General features: G+C 44.8%; 1 protein-coding gene across 6 annotated transcripts in view; it reads right to left on the bottom strand.

Annotated features, from left to right (window-relative positions):
- The window catches only part of TTC28 (tetratricopeptide repeat domain 28), a 445,830-nt gene that overhangs the window by 174,168 nt on the left and 256,500 nt on the right, over nucleotides 1-15,162 (bottom strand). For all 6 annotated transcript variants that reach the window (XM_039504811.1, XM_039504812.1, XM_039504814.1 and 3 more), the window contains one exon: nucleotides 1,190-1,337. In XM_039504811.1, the coding sequence (XP_039360745.1) occupies nucleotides 1,190-1,337 (148 nt within the window). The remainder of the gene's footprint in view (nucleotides 1-1,189; nucleotides 1,338-15,162) is intronic.

Genomic DNA, 15,162 nt, shown 5'->3' with positions numbered 1-15,162 from the left:
AGATGACAAGAAAACACTGCGAAAGGGAAACTGCATTTTTTTTTCATATTTCAGCTCTGTTTGGCCCCCAAGTTCCAACGCTCCCAGCAGCGTCTGCTGAGAGTCAGAGCTGATCTGCTCCATGCTCCCCACTGGGAAATGCCATTAGACCACTCCAGCAAAGTGCATGCAAAGAAACTGATTAGAAACAGTGCAGTGAGGGAATTCCCCTTCAGGAGAGTGAAATTCCCACCCCTGGAAGTGGGGATGTAATATACAGGGGAGGCAAGATGCCAGGGGGGCTGAAAGCATCAAATGCTCCAAGCCATCTCCATACTGGTCAAGGATAAAAGTGAATTAGCAGCCTGGTCATCTGCCTCTTCTGGGGCTTTGTTCTGAGAGATATGAAAAATGAGCAAAAACTTCTGCAGAGCCCTGCTGGGTACCACAAGCCTAGGATTTCACAAAGCTGTTTACCCAAGTGCCAGAGCTCTTGCAGAGCTCAAGGGGCACACAGGTACCACGGTATTGTGGGATCATATTAGGAGGATCAACAGAGCCGGTGCTGCTGCAAAGCCTGTGTTTCCAGTCTGCCCTCACACTGAAACAGTTCGAGGGAGACTGATCTGCTGCAGTTGTACTGGGAATACTTGTGAAATATTAAGACGCTTGTGTGTGGAAAAGGAGAATTTCACAAGGGATAAGGTGTTTGACCTCTAGTAGATGAGAGTGGAGAATACCACTGGCTGGAGAATACCAGTTCTGGTGGCCAGTTCAGTCTTTTCAGAGATGTTAGCCATGCAGTAACTCCCAGGTAGCACAGCCGGACTTCACAGGAACACAAGAACTGCTATTCTAGATCAGGCCACACCTATTCCAGTATCCCTGCCTCACCAGACAAGAGCAAAGCCCCCTTCTTCCAACATCCCCACCTCCCTGCCCCACTGAATCAGACAAGAGGCTCATCTAGTTTGGTTTCCACTCAGAGAGCCCAGCAGCAGGTGACCAAATGGAAGACGTAAAACGCCTATAATCTGCCCCTCATCACTTATGCACGTTTCCTCCTGCCTCAAGTGTGGACTCAGCATCACCTTCCAACTGAAATCTGCTTCCTACCTTCCTCGAAAATGCTGATCCCTCAGCACTGCTGTCCATTCAAGCTTGCAGCCAGCATAACTGCAGTGCCCTGGACACCGGTCACTTTGCTTACCTCGCATGGGAGATTTCATGGCGGCTTCCACCATCCCAACAAGAAGCTGCAGACTCTTGGGATCCTGAGCCAGCCCAGATGCAAATGCTGCCAGTGCGTCTGCATGGCGTCCAAGGTACTGAAGGGCCACACCCTGTCGGAAGTACGCCTGTAAGCCCAAAGAAAGAGGCGAGTTATTGAACTGATGCAATCACAGAGCCCAGGGAGCTAGTGTTGGGGAATACAGGGGCTGCAAGAACAGGCTCAGGTTTCCCTGCAGCACTTTCAGGTCAGGTCAATATTGGCAATTCTAAAGCTGAGTTTGGTTCCTGAATCCCCACAGAGCTGAGGAAAGGCTCACCCAGCCCATGCTGACAATTCTCACATGTTGCCCTGGAGTCTAAAGCCAACGTTACAATCATTTAAAATAAAGGTTTTCCTTCAGAACTGGCTCCCCCTTCTCCCCAAATGGCTGCTCATTTCTTTTTAATCGCCTCGCTCGCAAAGCTTGTGAGTGGAGATCCTCATTTCTCACTCCTGCCAACAAGACCCGAGCTTCACCACCCAACAAGAACTTTGTATGAACAGAGACCAAAAATCTCGAAGACAATTGCAATAAAATCACTGCCCAGAGCATCCGATCAGAAACCTCTCCTTCCCTCTGTATGCACGTACAGCCCACTTCCACCCCCATCCCAGCTCAGTGGAGTTCAGGCGGCATGCTCTGTGTTCACTTCCCTTGCTTCCATCACCACCAGTGACATGTCAGCACTCTCATCCTTAATTATATTTTGTAATTTTCACTCGTCAATGATCAGAGAATGATTCTATATTCAGATTCACTGAGTAACTGACTCTGGAATTCACCCTCCTACTCCTCACCCAGCCTGGTAGCACTGGAATCTGCTGATCTTCTGGGTGAACCTCAGTGACTACAAAAACAACAAGGAGTTCAGTGGCACTAACAGATTTATTTGGGCATAAGTTTTCATGGGTAAAAAACCCAGTTCCTCGCTGTTTTAGGGATACAGACTAATACGGCTACCCCTCTGATACAGTGACTACTGCATTATGCAGATGTTTTGGCAGAAGTGGGTTGAGCAGGCAGCAGAGAGCTGTGTCTGACTGCACTTAGAATACTAACTCTGACAGGCACTTCTCCCCACTGAACACATACACTCTTCATTTTTAATATGTTTATAGACATTTTGCTTTACTTTTTCCGTTTCACGTTTTCTGCAAGTCTCCCCAGAGGCTACAGTAGAAGAGTCTCTGCAAACACACCTCTGCCTCACTGACATTCAAGGGAAGTTGCAATGCTTTTAAAATAAATCTAACACCCACTCACCACTCATTTGCAATCCCAAACCAACAAGTGCATCAATGTGCAGCTGCAAATAGTTCCCACTGGCAATTCCAGGTTCTGTATGTTCCCAGCCAGAGGTGCTAAGATCACAGACACACACAGTAGCAGGAGAAACCTGCCTTAACAAAGGGGTAGCAATGTCAGTGTCTCTCCCAGAGAAAACATGAAGCTCTGTGCTTGGGAGCTGGTGGGTAAGGGAACAAGGACTCTGCTGTCTAACATTCACTTATAAAACGAAAGCGTATTTGTAACTTTTATGTCTGCACGCTGATTGTGTTAATAATTCAAGAGCTTCAACTAGATTTTACAAAAGCTTTGCTGTTCACGGATAACCCTTTATTGTCCTCTCCAGTAAATATCTCCTTGCTGCAAGCTCTGCCACATTCACTGCGCTGCCGAGTCTCTGGAGGGAGTTAAGCACAGCAAGCCCAGTTATGGTAAGAGAAAACACTCTTAAAAAGACTACAACTGCTGTAAGAACAGGATACTGCCCTGTCAGCTCCACTCTTGGCTTTGGTTCTTGAGGGCCTTCAGCTGCAGGTTCTCCTTGCACTCATGGGCAGGCCTCTCTATTCCTTCCCATTTGTAATAGAAACTAATCCTGTATTCAAGGTACATTAAGTAGACACATATGGAAGTCTTTTTTACTTAAACTGGATAGATCTGCAATTAATATCCAAAACGACTTTTCATTAGGGCTTTCACGCACCTTCAGAATCCAGACCATGGAGGTAAAGATTAAGAAAAATCAAAAATGACATGGGAAATTTATAGACATGAATATTTAATCTATTTTCCATTAGCAAGCATTGATTGGTTCTATAATTTTAAATGAATGAGATGGAGGCAAAATTCATTTCATTAACCTTTAGTACAAATGTGTTCTTATTGAACCAAACAGGCAACTGTACTGGAAACCCAGTTCCGTGTTAATTAGATTACAGGCATGATGATTTAAATCAAAGAGAAACCTCAGGAACAAGGAGTGTGTGGCATGCAGTGGACACCCACTGTGTGGTCTCAGAGCACTGAGTGCATTGTCTTGTGAAGCATGATGCACACTTTGGGATCTCTGTTTCCCACACTCTCATTTAGGCTTGGTCTACACCTAAAAATTAGGTCAACATGGTTATGTGCCCATCTTTGAAAAAGGAGAATCCAGGGAACTACAGACCAGCCAGCCTCACCTCAGTCCCTGGAAAAATCATGGAGCAGGTCCTCAAGGAATCCAATTTGAGGAGAGGAAGGTGATCAGGAACAGTCCACATGGATTCACCAAGGGCAAGTCATATCTGACCAACCAGATTGCCTTCTATGGTGAGATAACTGGCTCTGTGGATATGGGGAAAGCAGTGGACGTGATATACCTTGACTTTAGCAAAGCTTTTGATACGGTCTCCCACAGTATTCTTGCCAGCAGCATGTTAAAGAAGTATGGATTGGATGAATGGACTATAAGGTGGATAGAAAGTTGGCTAGATTGTCGGGCACAACGAGTAGTGATCAATGGCTCGATGTCTAATTGGCAGCCAGTATCAAGCAGAGTGCTCCAGGGGTCAGTCCTGGGGTTGGTTTTGTTCAACATCTTTATTAATGATCTGGATGATGGGATGGATTGCACCCTTAGCAAGTTTGTGGATTACACTAAACAGGGGGGAGTAGTAGATATGCTGGAGCGTAGGGATAGGGTCCAGAGTGATCTAGACTAATTGGAGGATTGGGCCAAAATAATTCTGATGAGGTTCAACAAGGACAAGTACAGAGTCCTGCACTTAGGAAGGAAGAATCCCAGGCACTGCTACAGGCTGGGGACCGACTGGCTAAGCAGCAGTTCTGCAGAAAAGGACCTGGGGATTACAGCGGATGAGAAGATGAATATGAGTTAGCAGTGTGCCCTTGTTGCCAAGAAGGCCAACGGCATATTGGGCTGTATTAGTAGGAGCACTGCCAGCAGATCAAGGGAAGTGATTATTCCCCTCTATTCGGCACTGGTGAGGTCACATCTGGAGTATTGTGTCCAGTTTTGGTCCCCTCACTACAGAAGGGATGTGGACAAATTGGAGAGAGTCCAGCGGAGGGCAACGAATCTTCTATGATTCTGTGTCAGTCAAGGGTGAAGGAAAAAACACGCCCCTAACCAACACTGCTATGCTGACCTAATCCGCAGCATAGATGCATTTATGTTGACAGTAGAATGCTTCTGTTGATGTAGCTACTGTTCTTCAGGGAGGTGGCATTTCTACACCAATGGAAAATGTAGATGTCAAGATAGGCTGCATCTACAATATGGAGTTATGCCAGCATAGTCTCCATAGTGTAGACACAGCCTCAGTTTCCCTTCTGTACAGCTTGATGACAGAAATACCATGCAGGGATGGAGTCTTGCAGCAGCTTACACATGGGCAGTTTGGCTCTGAAGGGGCACAGTAGCCAGAGACACCTTGTAAGCCAGTGTGGCCTGGGGATTCTTGTGCACTGATGTGTTTGTAGTGTGTGTGGGCTGAGGAACCCAGTAATAACTTGGGTAACAGAACATCAGCTTCTGCTCTCCTGCCCTCTCCTTACCTAGCCCAGGTGGGGAAAGTGACCTGGATGCAGGGAGCTCTGATGTTGCTCCTAGGGGTGTGCTGGGTAGAGGAGTCCAAGCGGGGAGCGGAGCGAGCAGCAATGCCAGCTGCTTCGTGCATCCAGGTCAGTTTTCCCAAGTGGGTGCAGGAGGGGGATACAGGGGTTAGGGCAAAGGGGGAAAAGTGCAGTGGTTGGGGTGCAGAAGGGGGTATGGCACAGGAGGGGGCAGGAGTTGGGGTGAAGGGGCACAGTGCAGGGGTTGGGGTGCAGTATGGAGGTGCAGGGAGTAGGTGTGAAGAGGCACAAGGATTAGGGTAAAGGGGGCACGCACAGTGCAGGGGTTAGGGGCAAAGGAGGTGAGTGCAGGGATTGGGGTTTGGGATGGAGCAGGGACTAGGGGTGCAGAAGAGGAGTGCAGGGGCACAGTGTAGGGGTTGGGGCACAGGAGGGAGGTGCAGGGATTGGGGTACAGGAGGGGAGTGCAGGGATTGGGGTTAAGGAGGCACAGGGATTGGGGTTTGGGATGCAGGAGGAAGGTGCAGGTATTGGGGTGCAGGAGGGGAGTGCAGGGATTGGGGTGAAGGGGGCACAGTCTCGGTGTTAAGGTACAGGAGGGGCCAGAGGTTAGGCATGAAGAGAGTGTAGGGATTAGGGCCCCAGGAGGGAGAGCAGGCATAGGGATAGGGTGACCGGATGTCCCGATTTTATAGGGACAGTCCCGATATTTGGGGCTTCTTTTTTTTATGGGCTCCCCCCACCCCGTCCCGATTTTTCACACTTGCTATCTGGTCACCCTACATAGGGGCGAAAGGGGCACAGTACAGGGATTAGGGGTAAAGGGAGGGTAGGGAGCCTGGGGAGCCCACGGGGCCAGGAACATCAAAATGCAAGTTTGCCCAGGGTGCCATTTTCCCTAAGGCCAGCCCTGACCCTAATCCTTGTTTCTCATCTCTGAATCCCTCTACTTCCATCATATCTTTTGGGGGTAGGGATGATTCTGCCCCCAGCCCTGCAGAGATTCCTACAGACAGCACTGTACTTTAACAGTAGCAAACCGATGAAATATTTACTAGTGAAACATTGCCTCTTTCTAGAGCTTCCCCTCAGGCAGGGCCCTGAAGTGCTTTATCGACACTGCATGCTGAACAAAGGCTGCAAACAGCCCTGTGAGGCTGCCCAGGTGGAGGAGCTGAGGCGCAGAGACATGATCACAGCTCCATCGCACCCCAGCTGACAGTCCTCACAGACAAAGAGGCAGGGTTTGTTCAAGATAGGATGCCACACCAGAGGCTCGACTTCCCCATGCGGTTTGTCACACTATTTATGCAACTGTCACTGTAACTAAATAGGCCAACCGGGGCATAAACCATTAGCCCATTTTCTTCTGTGTTTGGAACAAAGAGGTTTATTTCAGCACTGCACATAACCTCGACACAGCTTGGGGTAATGATTAATTGAACAAGCCTCTTTCCTCCTCCTCCCCTGCACATTTCTTACCCTGGAGTCAACTGATTGTCTCCTGACAATTTGCACATATTTCCCTAATATCGTCTCTTACTCCAGAGTGACGCTGGAGGTCACTTGCAGCTTGCTCCTTAGTGCCTGCCCAGAGAGGAGCGGAGCGCTCATTAATCAGTGAAACAACTGACTGGCAGTGCCTTCCTAGAGCATCATGGATGTAGTTCTAAGGAAGCAGCAGCAACAGAGGGTAAATAAATGCTGCTTTACTAACAGGCTGAGAAGAGCTCAGTTGTCGATATAGAACTGAAACGCCATTAACAATTCAAATCTCTTTTCAGGAGATGCTGTGCTAGTAATGGAAACCAGTTTTAGAAGCTCAGCACAACTAAAGATAGACTAGACATGTCATTAGCTGATGTACTAACCCCATTTTTATTGGCATATCATGCAAGGAGTACTGATGATTTCCAAAAACATGAATTCACTTAAGTAAACACAGAAGACACACTGGATATGTTTGCAGTTTCTCTGGTAAAAGTCAAATTACCTTCACCAGGTTGCAGCTGAGTCCATTAATATTCAAGACCAACTGTGCTGACTTTTTTCAAAAGTGTCCTGAACAACAGATATAATGATGTATACAACAGCTGTGAAACATCCTACATCTCTACATTCTGATCACAAACTCCAGCAAGTCACACATGCACACTGCTGGTGCCACAATGAACAGAGGGCTTGGCTACACTTACAAATTTGCAGTGCTGCAGCAGGGTGTGAAAACACACCCTCTCCAGCACTGCAAATTGCGGCACTGCAAAGCGCCAGTGTAGTCAAAGCCCCAGCGCTTCCCCACAGGGAGGTGGAGTATGGACAGCGCTGGGAGAGTTTTCTCCCAGCGCTGGCGCTTTGACTACACTTAGCACTTCAAAGCGCTGCCGCGGCAGCGCTTTGAAGCACTAAGTGTAGCCACAGCCTGAGATGGAGAAGCAGAATGTGGAAATACAATGTCTTCTAAAACCCTAAAACAAACTGTGCATTTCCACATGACTGGCTTTGGACCTTGATCTGAAGCAAAAACAAGTGCTATGCATTAACCATTTTACTTTTCCTTATTTATACTTTTAATTACATACATAGACATTTCGTTAAAAGAATGTTATTTAGGTTGCAAAGTCAAGCACTTGAGAGTTAGGAAATGCTAGATTTTAGGGTTGACTGCGCAACCTTAATTCTTTGTGTGTGCACCCTGTGCACTGAATGAGGTATGGTCCCGTGGAGGAAAAAAGGTAATTGATTGTGTAATTAAAGACTGTATCATAAGATATATGCACCAGGGGCAGAAGTAAGATTTCATGGACAGCTATAAATCTGGCACTTCCTAACTTTCAAGTGCTTGACTTTGCAACCTAAATAATGGTCTTTAAATGTGCATTTTTTATGTAGCTTCCTAGCAGGTGGGGTTTTTCGGTGGTGGTGCTGTGGGGTGTGTATGTGTTTTTGAAAAGGATAAAGACCAACCCTATTATGTGGAACATCCCACCTCCCAAATTATGCATCATCATCAGAGTCTGAACCTGGAACTTCCAACACTGAGACACAGACTGCTTTCACTTGAGCTAACGGACTAACAACATTGCCTGCAAGCAAGAGAAAAGGGTGGTGATGGGCTGCTGGCACCATGTGATCGGTCCAAATGGAGTTTTGGGGGGAAATCCGGCCCAGCTCTCTCTCTCCCTTGGAAGGTGGAGAACTGCTGCCCCCGGAGAGAGGGTGGGATGAGCCCAGGTGCTGGGCCTGTGTGCTGGCTCCAGAAGTGGAGGCTGGCCCAGCTCTAGTTTTTAACAGCTGATAACTCAGCTAAACCTGAATGGAATTTCATGGGACAAAGAAAAGGCACTTGCCAAGCTGAAGCACTTCTGCCCTACCAGATAGAAAAGGCTTGTTGCAAACAATAGGGATATGAGAACTTTTTTTTTTTTTTTTTTTAGAAGGGGGAGTGATAAAAACATCTTTTATAATGAAAGATGTTAAGCAACCTAAATACAGGGATCGCAACCAGCTCCCTTTAGAATGAGTGACTAATTCTAACGGTTTAACTTGATTAGCAGCAATTTCCTTTCCTGCATTTCTTCTGAATCTCTTCTTTTAAAATATGCTGATTTTGATGAAAATAGCTACCGTACACGTGTGGCTAGCAGGACAAGAATACAGAAGAACAAATATTGGTCGCTAAGCAATAAACTAACAGCTAACATCTCTAACTGAAGATAAAAATCAATAGTTCTGACTGCTTCTAATATGAATGGTAGGTGAGAGTCTTCTAGTTTTCAATGTGAGTCATTCACACAGCAGAACAAGCGATAGCTTACATTATAAAACCAGGGGCTTGAATTTCAGTGCATGCTGCACTGTTTTCATTTGCCAGGATGACCTTGTAAAAAAGACTCTCTTGATTGGAATGAGATTAACTAGAGAAATAGTTTAAATATAACAAACAAGAGCCAACATAAAGAAAAACAAATCAAATTTTTAAGCAACATGAACAGTTACAGCAGCAGAACCAGCCCTACTGTTAGGAAACGTAAGTTTTTTGTATTGCTTAAAGCAAACAATCAGGATGAACAACAAAGCAGCAGACCTGATAACTGTAAATGTACCTTTAACAATAACAAAAAAGAGGCCCAGCAATTTTATCCCTTCCAGTTATTTCTGAGCCATCTGAGGGGATTACAGCACTGTTAAGTGCTTACTTTAGATCTGAATATAAACAGATATCTTAATATCCAAATATTAACGTACATCAAATCAATCTGGCAATGAGACTCCAGTATACACTTGACACATGACCCTTCATGCTGCTTTGCCTACACACATGAGCTGCAAGAATTGTAAAAGGTGCTATTTACATTACAAAGTTAACACGTTCCTTTCTTCCTACGTTTCTCAGTGGTCTAAAAGGTTCTGTATGTAAACACATCTCACAGTTAATGTGGGAAGGCTCTAACATTTGAGGTGTCTTCCTTACCCAGTCTATATTCCTGCTCTGAAATGGCTCATCCTCTGCATTGTAGAAATGCAAATGAATGAAAGTGAGCCTAGCCAGTTCTCAGTGACTTCTCCATCACCTCTCCACGTGCCCTCTCAAATTTCTGTTAGGGCACCTCTCCTAACAGCACCTGCTACCATGAATAATACCCATATAACAGACCACAAAAATCCTGCTGTGGCTGAAACTTGGCCTTGGCTTGGTTGGGTGCATGTTTGTTCATGTGTATCACTGCTTGCAAACACAATACAAAAGGCTGTCACAGGGTCTTGAGACCAGGAAGAGTTTGGCATTATTGCCTTCCTATGTGGGCAATAGTTTTTCCATCTATGGACTGGCTACTCACTGGCTGAGAAAGGATCATGTGGCCCCTCCAGCCAGAGTCTGTGTTGCACATGGTGCCACTCACCCCAACAAAGTGATGTGTGCAGGTGTAGTGTCCCAGGTATGTTTCAATGGCATTCATCTTAGGTGCCACATTGGGGCAAGACTACTGGAAATCAGTTTTCAACTTATAGGCAAAACTATTGGTCCTGAGTGACAGAATTTTCTTCAGTGAAATCCATGGCTTCGGGGAATCAGAGAGTATGTCTCAGTCTCACAGTGTCAGTCATTTTTCAGTCCACTGGGCAATTGTTCTCATCTCCAAAATTCACCTCCAGTTAATGCACACATTCTATAGAGTGCAGTGGAGTTGAGCTTTGGAGATGATACCGGAGGCATTTGGTGCAACTAGTCCATAGCTGATGTTTTGTAAACAAAACAAATCAGTTAAGTTCTTTCTTTTGGGGAAGCTGCTGTGGCACATGTGCCTTCAGAGAGTGGTCACTCTGTACGGCACTGGTCCTACAACAGAACCCACTCTCACAATGAGACACAAAGGCTCAAGACAGTACGCCGATCCTTGCTTTGTGAGATACCCACCCGACACAGAGTTAGGTAACCATCCTTCCTTCTCCACTAGGGCTTCCTCTGTGCCCTCCTGTTCATCAGACTTGCCTTTTCGCACCCTAATCTCCACCCGAACCCCATTTTATTTTCCACCTTGGTTTGAAATTCTATGGGGTTCTTACTAGTTTGTACATCGCTCCTTTCATCTCCCCCCTCCACCCCACCCAAAGTGAGTAAAACTGCTTCTTGCCTGACACACACAACTTTCCAACTATAGGCAAACCTGCATCTGACACAGACTTGGGCCAGAGTCTGTTTCCTTATCATGCTAATTAACTAGTTATTGCCAAATGATGTCACCTATGTTCCAAACTAGCAGATCCAAAGTCATAACTCTCTGTTAATTGGCTAATTATTATACTAATTACTGCTAAGTCATGTTGCCATTGGACAAAGAAAACATCAAAAGTGATTGATGCATTTATAAACCCTTAAGAAAGAGAGCTCTGCAATCAAGGGCTTCTCTGAGGTGACTAGCATTAGTAACAGACACACATGTTCCCATTTCAGGGGTTTAAAGCTGCATCAGTATCCCCTTGTTTATTATTCTGGGCTAATCTTTCCCAGTATAACAGAACCTGAAATACTGGAGCCGATACTGAGAACAATGGACAGATGAGGTTTCCATAGCACACAATGAACTTTTTAGAGACACACAAAACACAACTATCCGTGATACAATAAAACATGACATCTAATGATAGACACATCACGTCTGTGCCTAATGCCCTGTGCTGAACTGATGGAGTCTAAAGAATGCAACTGACTCATGAGCGAAGAATATGGCTTTTTGCTTTTTCCCTGAGCTGAACTGCTGCAATAGCACACTTGAAAGACGAGTGAGAAAGAATCCTTGTTGATCAGCAACACTAGTTCTGTGGAGAAGGCTGGCAGCTGGGCTAGAGCAGAATCTGGAAGTCTGCCTTGTGGGTTTAATGTCTCTTAATGATAATTCTACACACATAAATGGCTTCTCTTTGATCTGCTCACATTATTGATTACAGTAGTTTCTATATGGGTTGGTATTTTTCAGCTTTTTGTGTTCGTTACAGTCCATTTAACTGCATGCTGAGAATTTGTATCTTATTCTATTACCTATTTCTAACTGGACCAGTCACTACACCACCCAAACAATAAACACATGTATTAGGGGGTTGATATCATTTGTTGAAATGCCCAGTGTAATAGAGATTCTGGAATTGTTCTTTACACTGGTTACTTTAATGTCTATCTGCATGGATTGGTTTCAGACAGTACAGCATTAACTGGTTTATAACTTACACAAATACATGCAATAAAAGTACAATTATAGCACAGCATTTATGAACCTGTTTGTTCTTCCTTGTCCTTCTGTTGCATAATTATATTTCCTGAGACTCCTGATGGATAGAAACTGAAGATCCCCAACAAGGGAAACTGGAGTTAATTGGGTGTTTCTCTGTCCAGACAGGTGGCCACATTAAAATTCTTAATCATCAATTTTTCTGGACCAGCGATCTAACTGTTTGGAGCAACCACCTTTGTTGTACTGGTCTCTGCAACAGGCCGTCTACTACAGCCGCTTGGCAAAGTCTAAAACCTCCTCCTTTTCCACTTGGTGCAGGGCCTTCGCATGTACTACTTGTGACTCTTGTGAGAGTTATAAGAATGGAGCAGCTGGAAAGGTCACAATTCTTTCCTGACCAAGTTCTCCTGTTTCTTCTGGAGCACAAGCTGATGTATGACTTGGTCATTCATTCACCAACAGGGATGACAGCCCTTCTCTGATGAGAGGGTATGTTAATTAACATGTATCCCTTGCTGGACAGGATGACTCTTACTAAGGCCTGGTCTACACTGGGAATTTATATCGGTATAGCTACATCTCTCAGGAGTGTGAAAAATCCACATCCCTGAGCGATGCAACTATACCAACCTAACCCACAGTGTAGACAGCACTAATCCAAGGAAGAAGTCTCCTGGCGACTTTGCTATTGCCTGTCAGAGAGGCTGAGCGCCTGTGCCAATGGGAGAAGGTAGTGTCTCCACTGAAATGCTACAGTAGTGCACCTACACGCTGCTGTGGCATTTTAATTGTCGCAATGCCTTTAAGCAGCAGAGCACAAGTTTGAAGGGCTAATTTAAGCAGAGACAGGGTGGCGCATTTTAAAAAATGCTCAGCAGCCAGAATACTCCTCATAGATTATAACCAGCACTCAGCAAAACAGATGGATTGCATCCGAAGAAGTGGGTATTCACCCACGAAAGCTCATGCTGCAAAACGTCTGTTAGTCTATAAGGTGCCACAGGATTCTTTGCTGCCTCAGTTATAGTGAGAGCAGTGGAGGCAAACAGGAAACCTTTCTTTCTCTTAGAAGCAGTTTAATCCACTTCAAGATGACGACCCGATTACTGGATTAATCCAGATGGAAACAGTCCGTTTTGAAATTTGTCTTAAAGCAGAGATTTTTTTTGCTGTTGGTAGTCCTACATTATTGAAGGGCTAGTATTACACAGCTTCTAAAACCAAGCCTTTATTACCATTCATGATGTAACTTTGTCATCAAACTGCTTGCACCGGGGCTGACTCATTTACATAACAACTTGCTGGCCAGTTTGTAATTGGATAACAGAGACAGAAGAAGGTAACTGGAACAAGATCAGAAGAATCTGGAGCAGAAAATAATTGTCAAACAAATCAGGGAAACTGAAAAAAATGCCTCAATCCTAGACAAAGACTTTCCCTGTATGCAAGGGAGGTAAAACACCTTTATATTCATGTCAACTTCAGACCCTAGCTAAACAGCTATTTATGCAGAAAAGGCAAATGTATCAAACTTTTTCTCCACAGTGCTCTCTTGATTTGCAGTATCTGGAGAGGATGCCAAAAACAGCGTGAATTATCTGTGATGTGTTTAAATCACTCTGCACCAACCCTGCAGAATACTATGATGCTAGATGTATCTGTTCTACAACAGAGAGTGATGCGGGTTAATATTCATTAACCAACTCCCTCACAGCTTCCCAGGCAGACAAAACGACAGCATGTGACGAACACAAGCAAGGGTGACTAAAAGAAAGGGACCAAAAATTTGAGCATCCACTAAGACTTCTGGGACCAAACACTAGTCTGAGTCTTTCACGTCCCATCCTAACTAGTCCATAGCTTGAATTTGGAAAGAACACAGGACAAATCCCTGCTGTGGGACTTCAGGAATGTGGGAGAAGGAGGAATGTATTTTAATTTAGAACACATGCAGCACATCTATAAATATCACTGTAGTCCATGTAGGTTACACTACTGTTTTCACGGATCTGCAGTTTGCACACCGGACAACAAGTACACTTCAGAATCCAAACACGCGACTGGCACCTGAGCCACTAACTTCTACCTACTTTAAAATATAAACAGAGATTTAGCAAATCTGCTTTCTCCTGTATCAGCTGCGCTCTACTCCTGTGGGCCATCAAGTTTAACTCCAGTTTCATTGGCTGTAACAATCTCCATCTCCTACAGAGACCATACTAATTAGAGATGGAAATATCCTACTAGGTTCCATTTTGTCCACTGTGTAAGGCAGAATTTCTGGCAAGATTTAACTATTAATATTGAGTGTGCTCTCACTACTTCCAGTGGGAGAATATTCCACAGCCCAATTGCTCTTAGTAAGGCTTTTGATACTGATTAGACCTCATCTGGAGTATTGTGTCCAGTTCTGGGCACCATATTTCAGAAAGGATGTGGACAAATTGAGTAAGTCCAGAGAAGGGCAATAATTGATTAAAGGTCAAGAAAACATGACCTATGAGGGAAGATTGAAAAAACTGGATTTGTTTAGTCTAAAGAAGAGAAGACTGAGAGGGGACATAACAGTTTTCAAGTACATAAAAGTACAAGGAGGAGGGAGAAACATTGTTCTCGTTAACCTCTGAGGATAGAACAAGGAGAAATGGGCTTAAATTACAGCCAGGGCCATTTAGGTTGGCCATTAGGAAAAACTTCCTAACTGTCGGGGTGGTTAAGCACTGGAATAAATTGCCTAGGGAGGTGGTGACTCTCCATCATTGGAGGTTTTGAAGAACAGGTTAAACAAACACCTGTCAGGGATGGGCTAGTTATTACATAGTCCTGCCTTGAGTGCAGGAGACTGGACTAAATGACCTCTCGAGGTCCCTTCAAGTCTGACGCTTCTACGATTCTATCTCTGTGAGCAGATGACTTTCCCACTTGCTCTAAACATGGTTTTCACAACATATAGAGTAGAATCTCCACCTCACCCTTGGGTTGGTTTGACTAGCACAGAAATTAACAAGAACACAGCTTTCAGTTCTGCCCCAGGCTTGCCTGCTCCTCAGATTCCTCCCTCCAGTTTGTTCAGTCCACACTCCAGATCCTCCTCCTATATAGAGCAGTGGTCTCCAACCTTTTAAAGCAGGGATCGGCAACCTTTCAGCAGTGCTGTGCCGAGTCTTCATGTATACACTCTAATTTAAGGCTTCGCATGCCAGTAATACATTTAAACATTTTTTAGGTCTCTCTATAAGTCTATAATATACAACCAAACTACTGTTATATGTAAAGTAAACAAGGTTTTCAAAATGTTTCAGAAGCTTTATTTAAAA

The sequence above is a fragment of the Mauremys reevesii genome, linkage group 18 (assembly GCF_016161935.1).
Source record: "Mauremys reevesii isolate NIE-2019 linkage group 18, ASM1616193v1, whole genome shotgun sequence".
In the NCBI taxonomy this organism is placed as follows: Eukaryota; Metazoa; Chordata; order Testudines; family Geoemydidae; genus Mauremys; species Mauremys reevesii.
The sequence above is the reverse complement of the archived record's forward strand: the minus strand, read 5'-3'. Positions and strand labels throughout refer to the sequence as shown.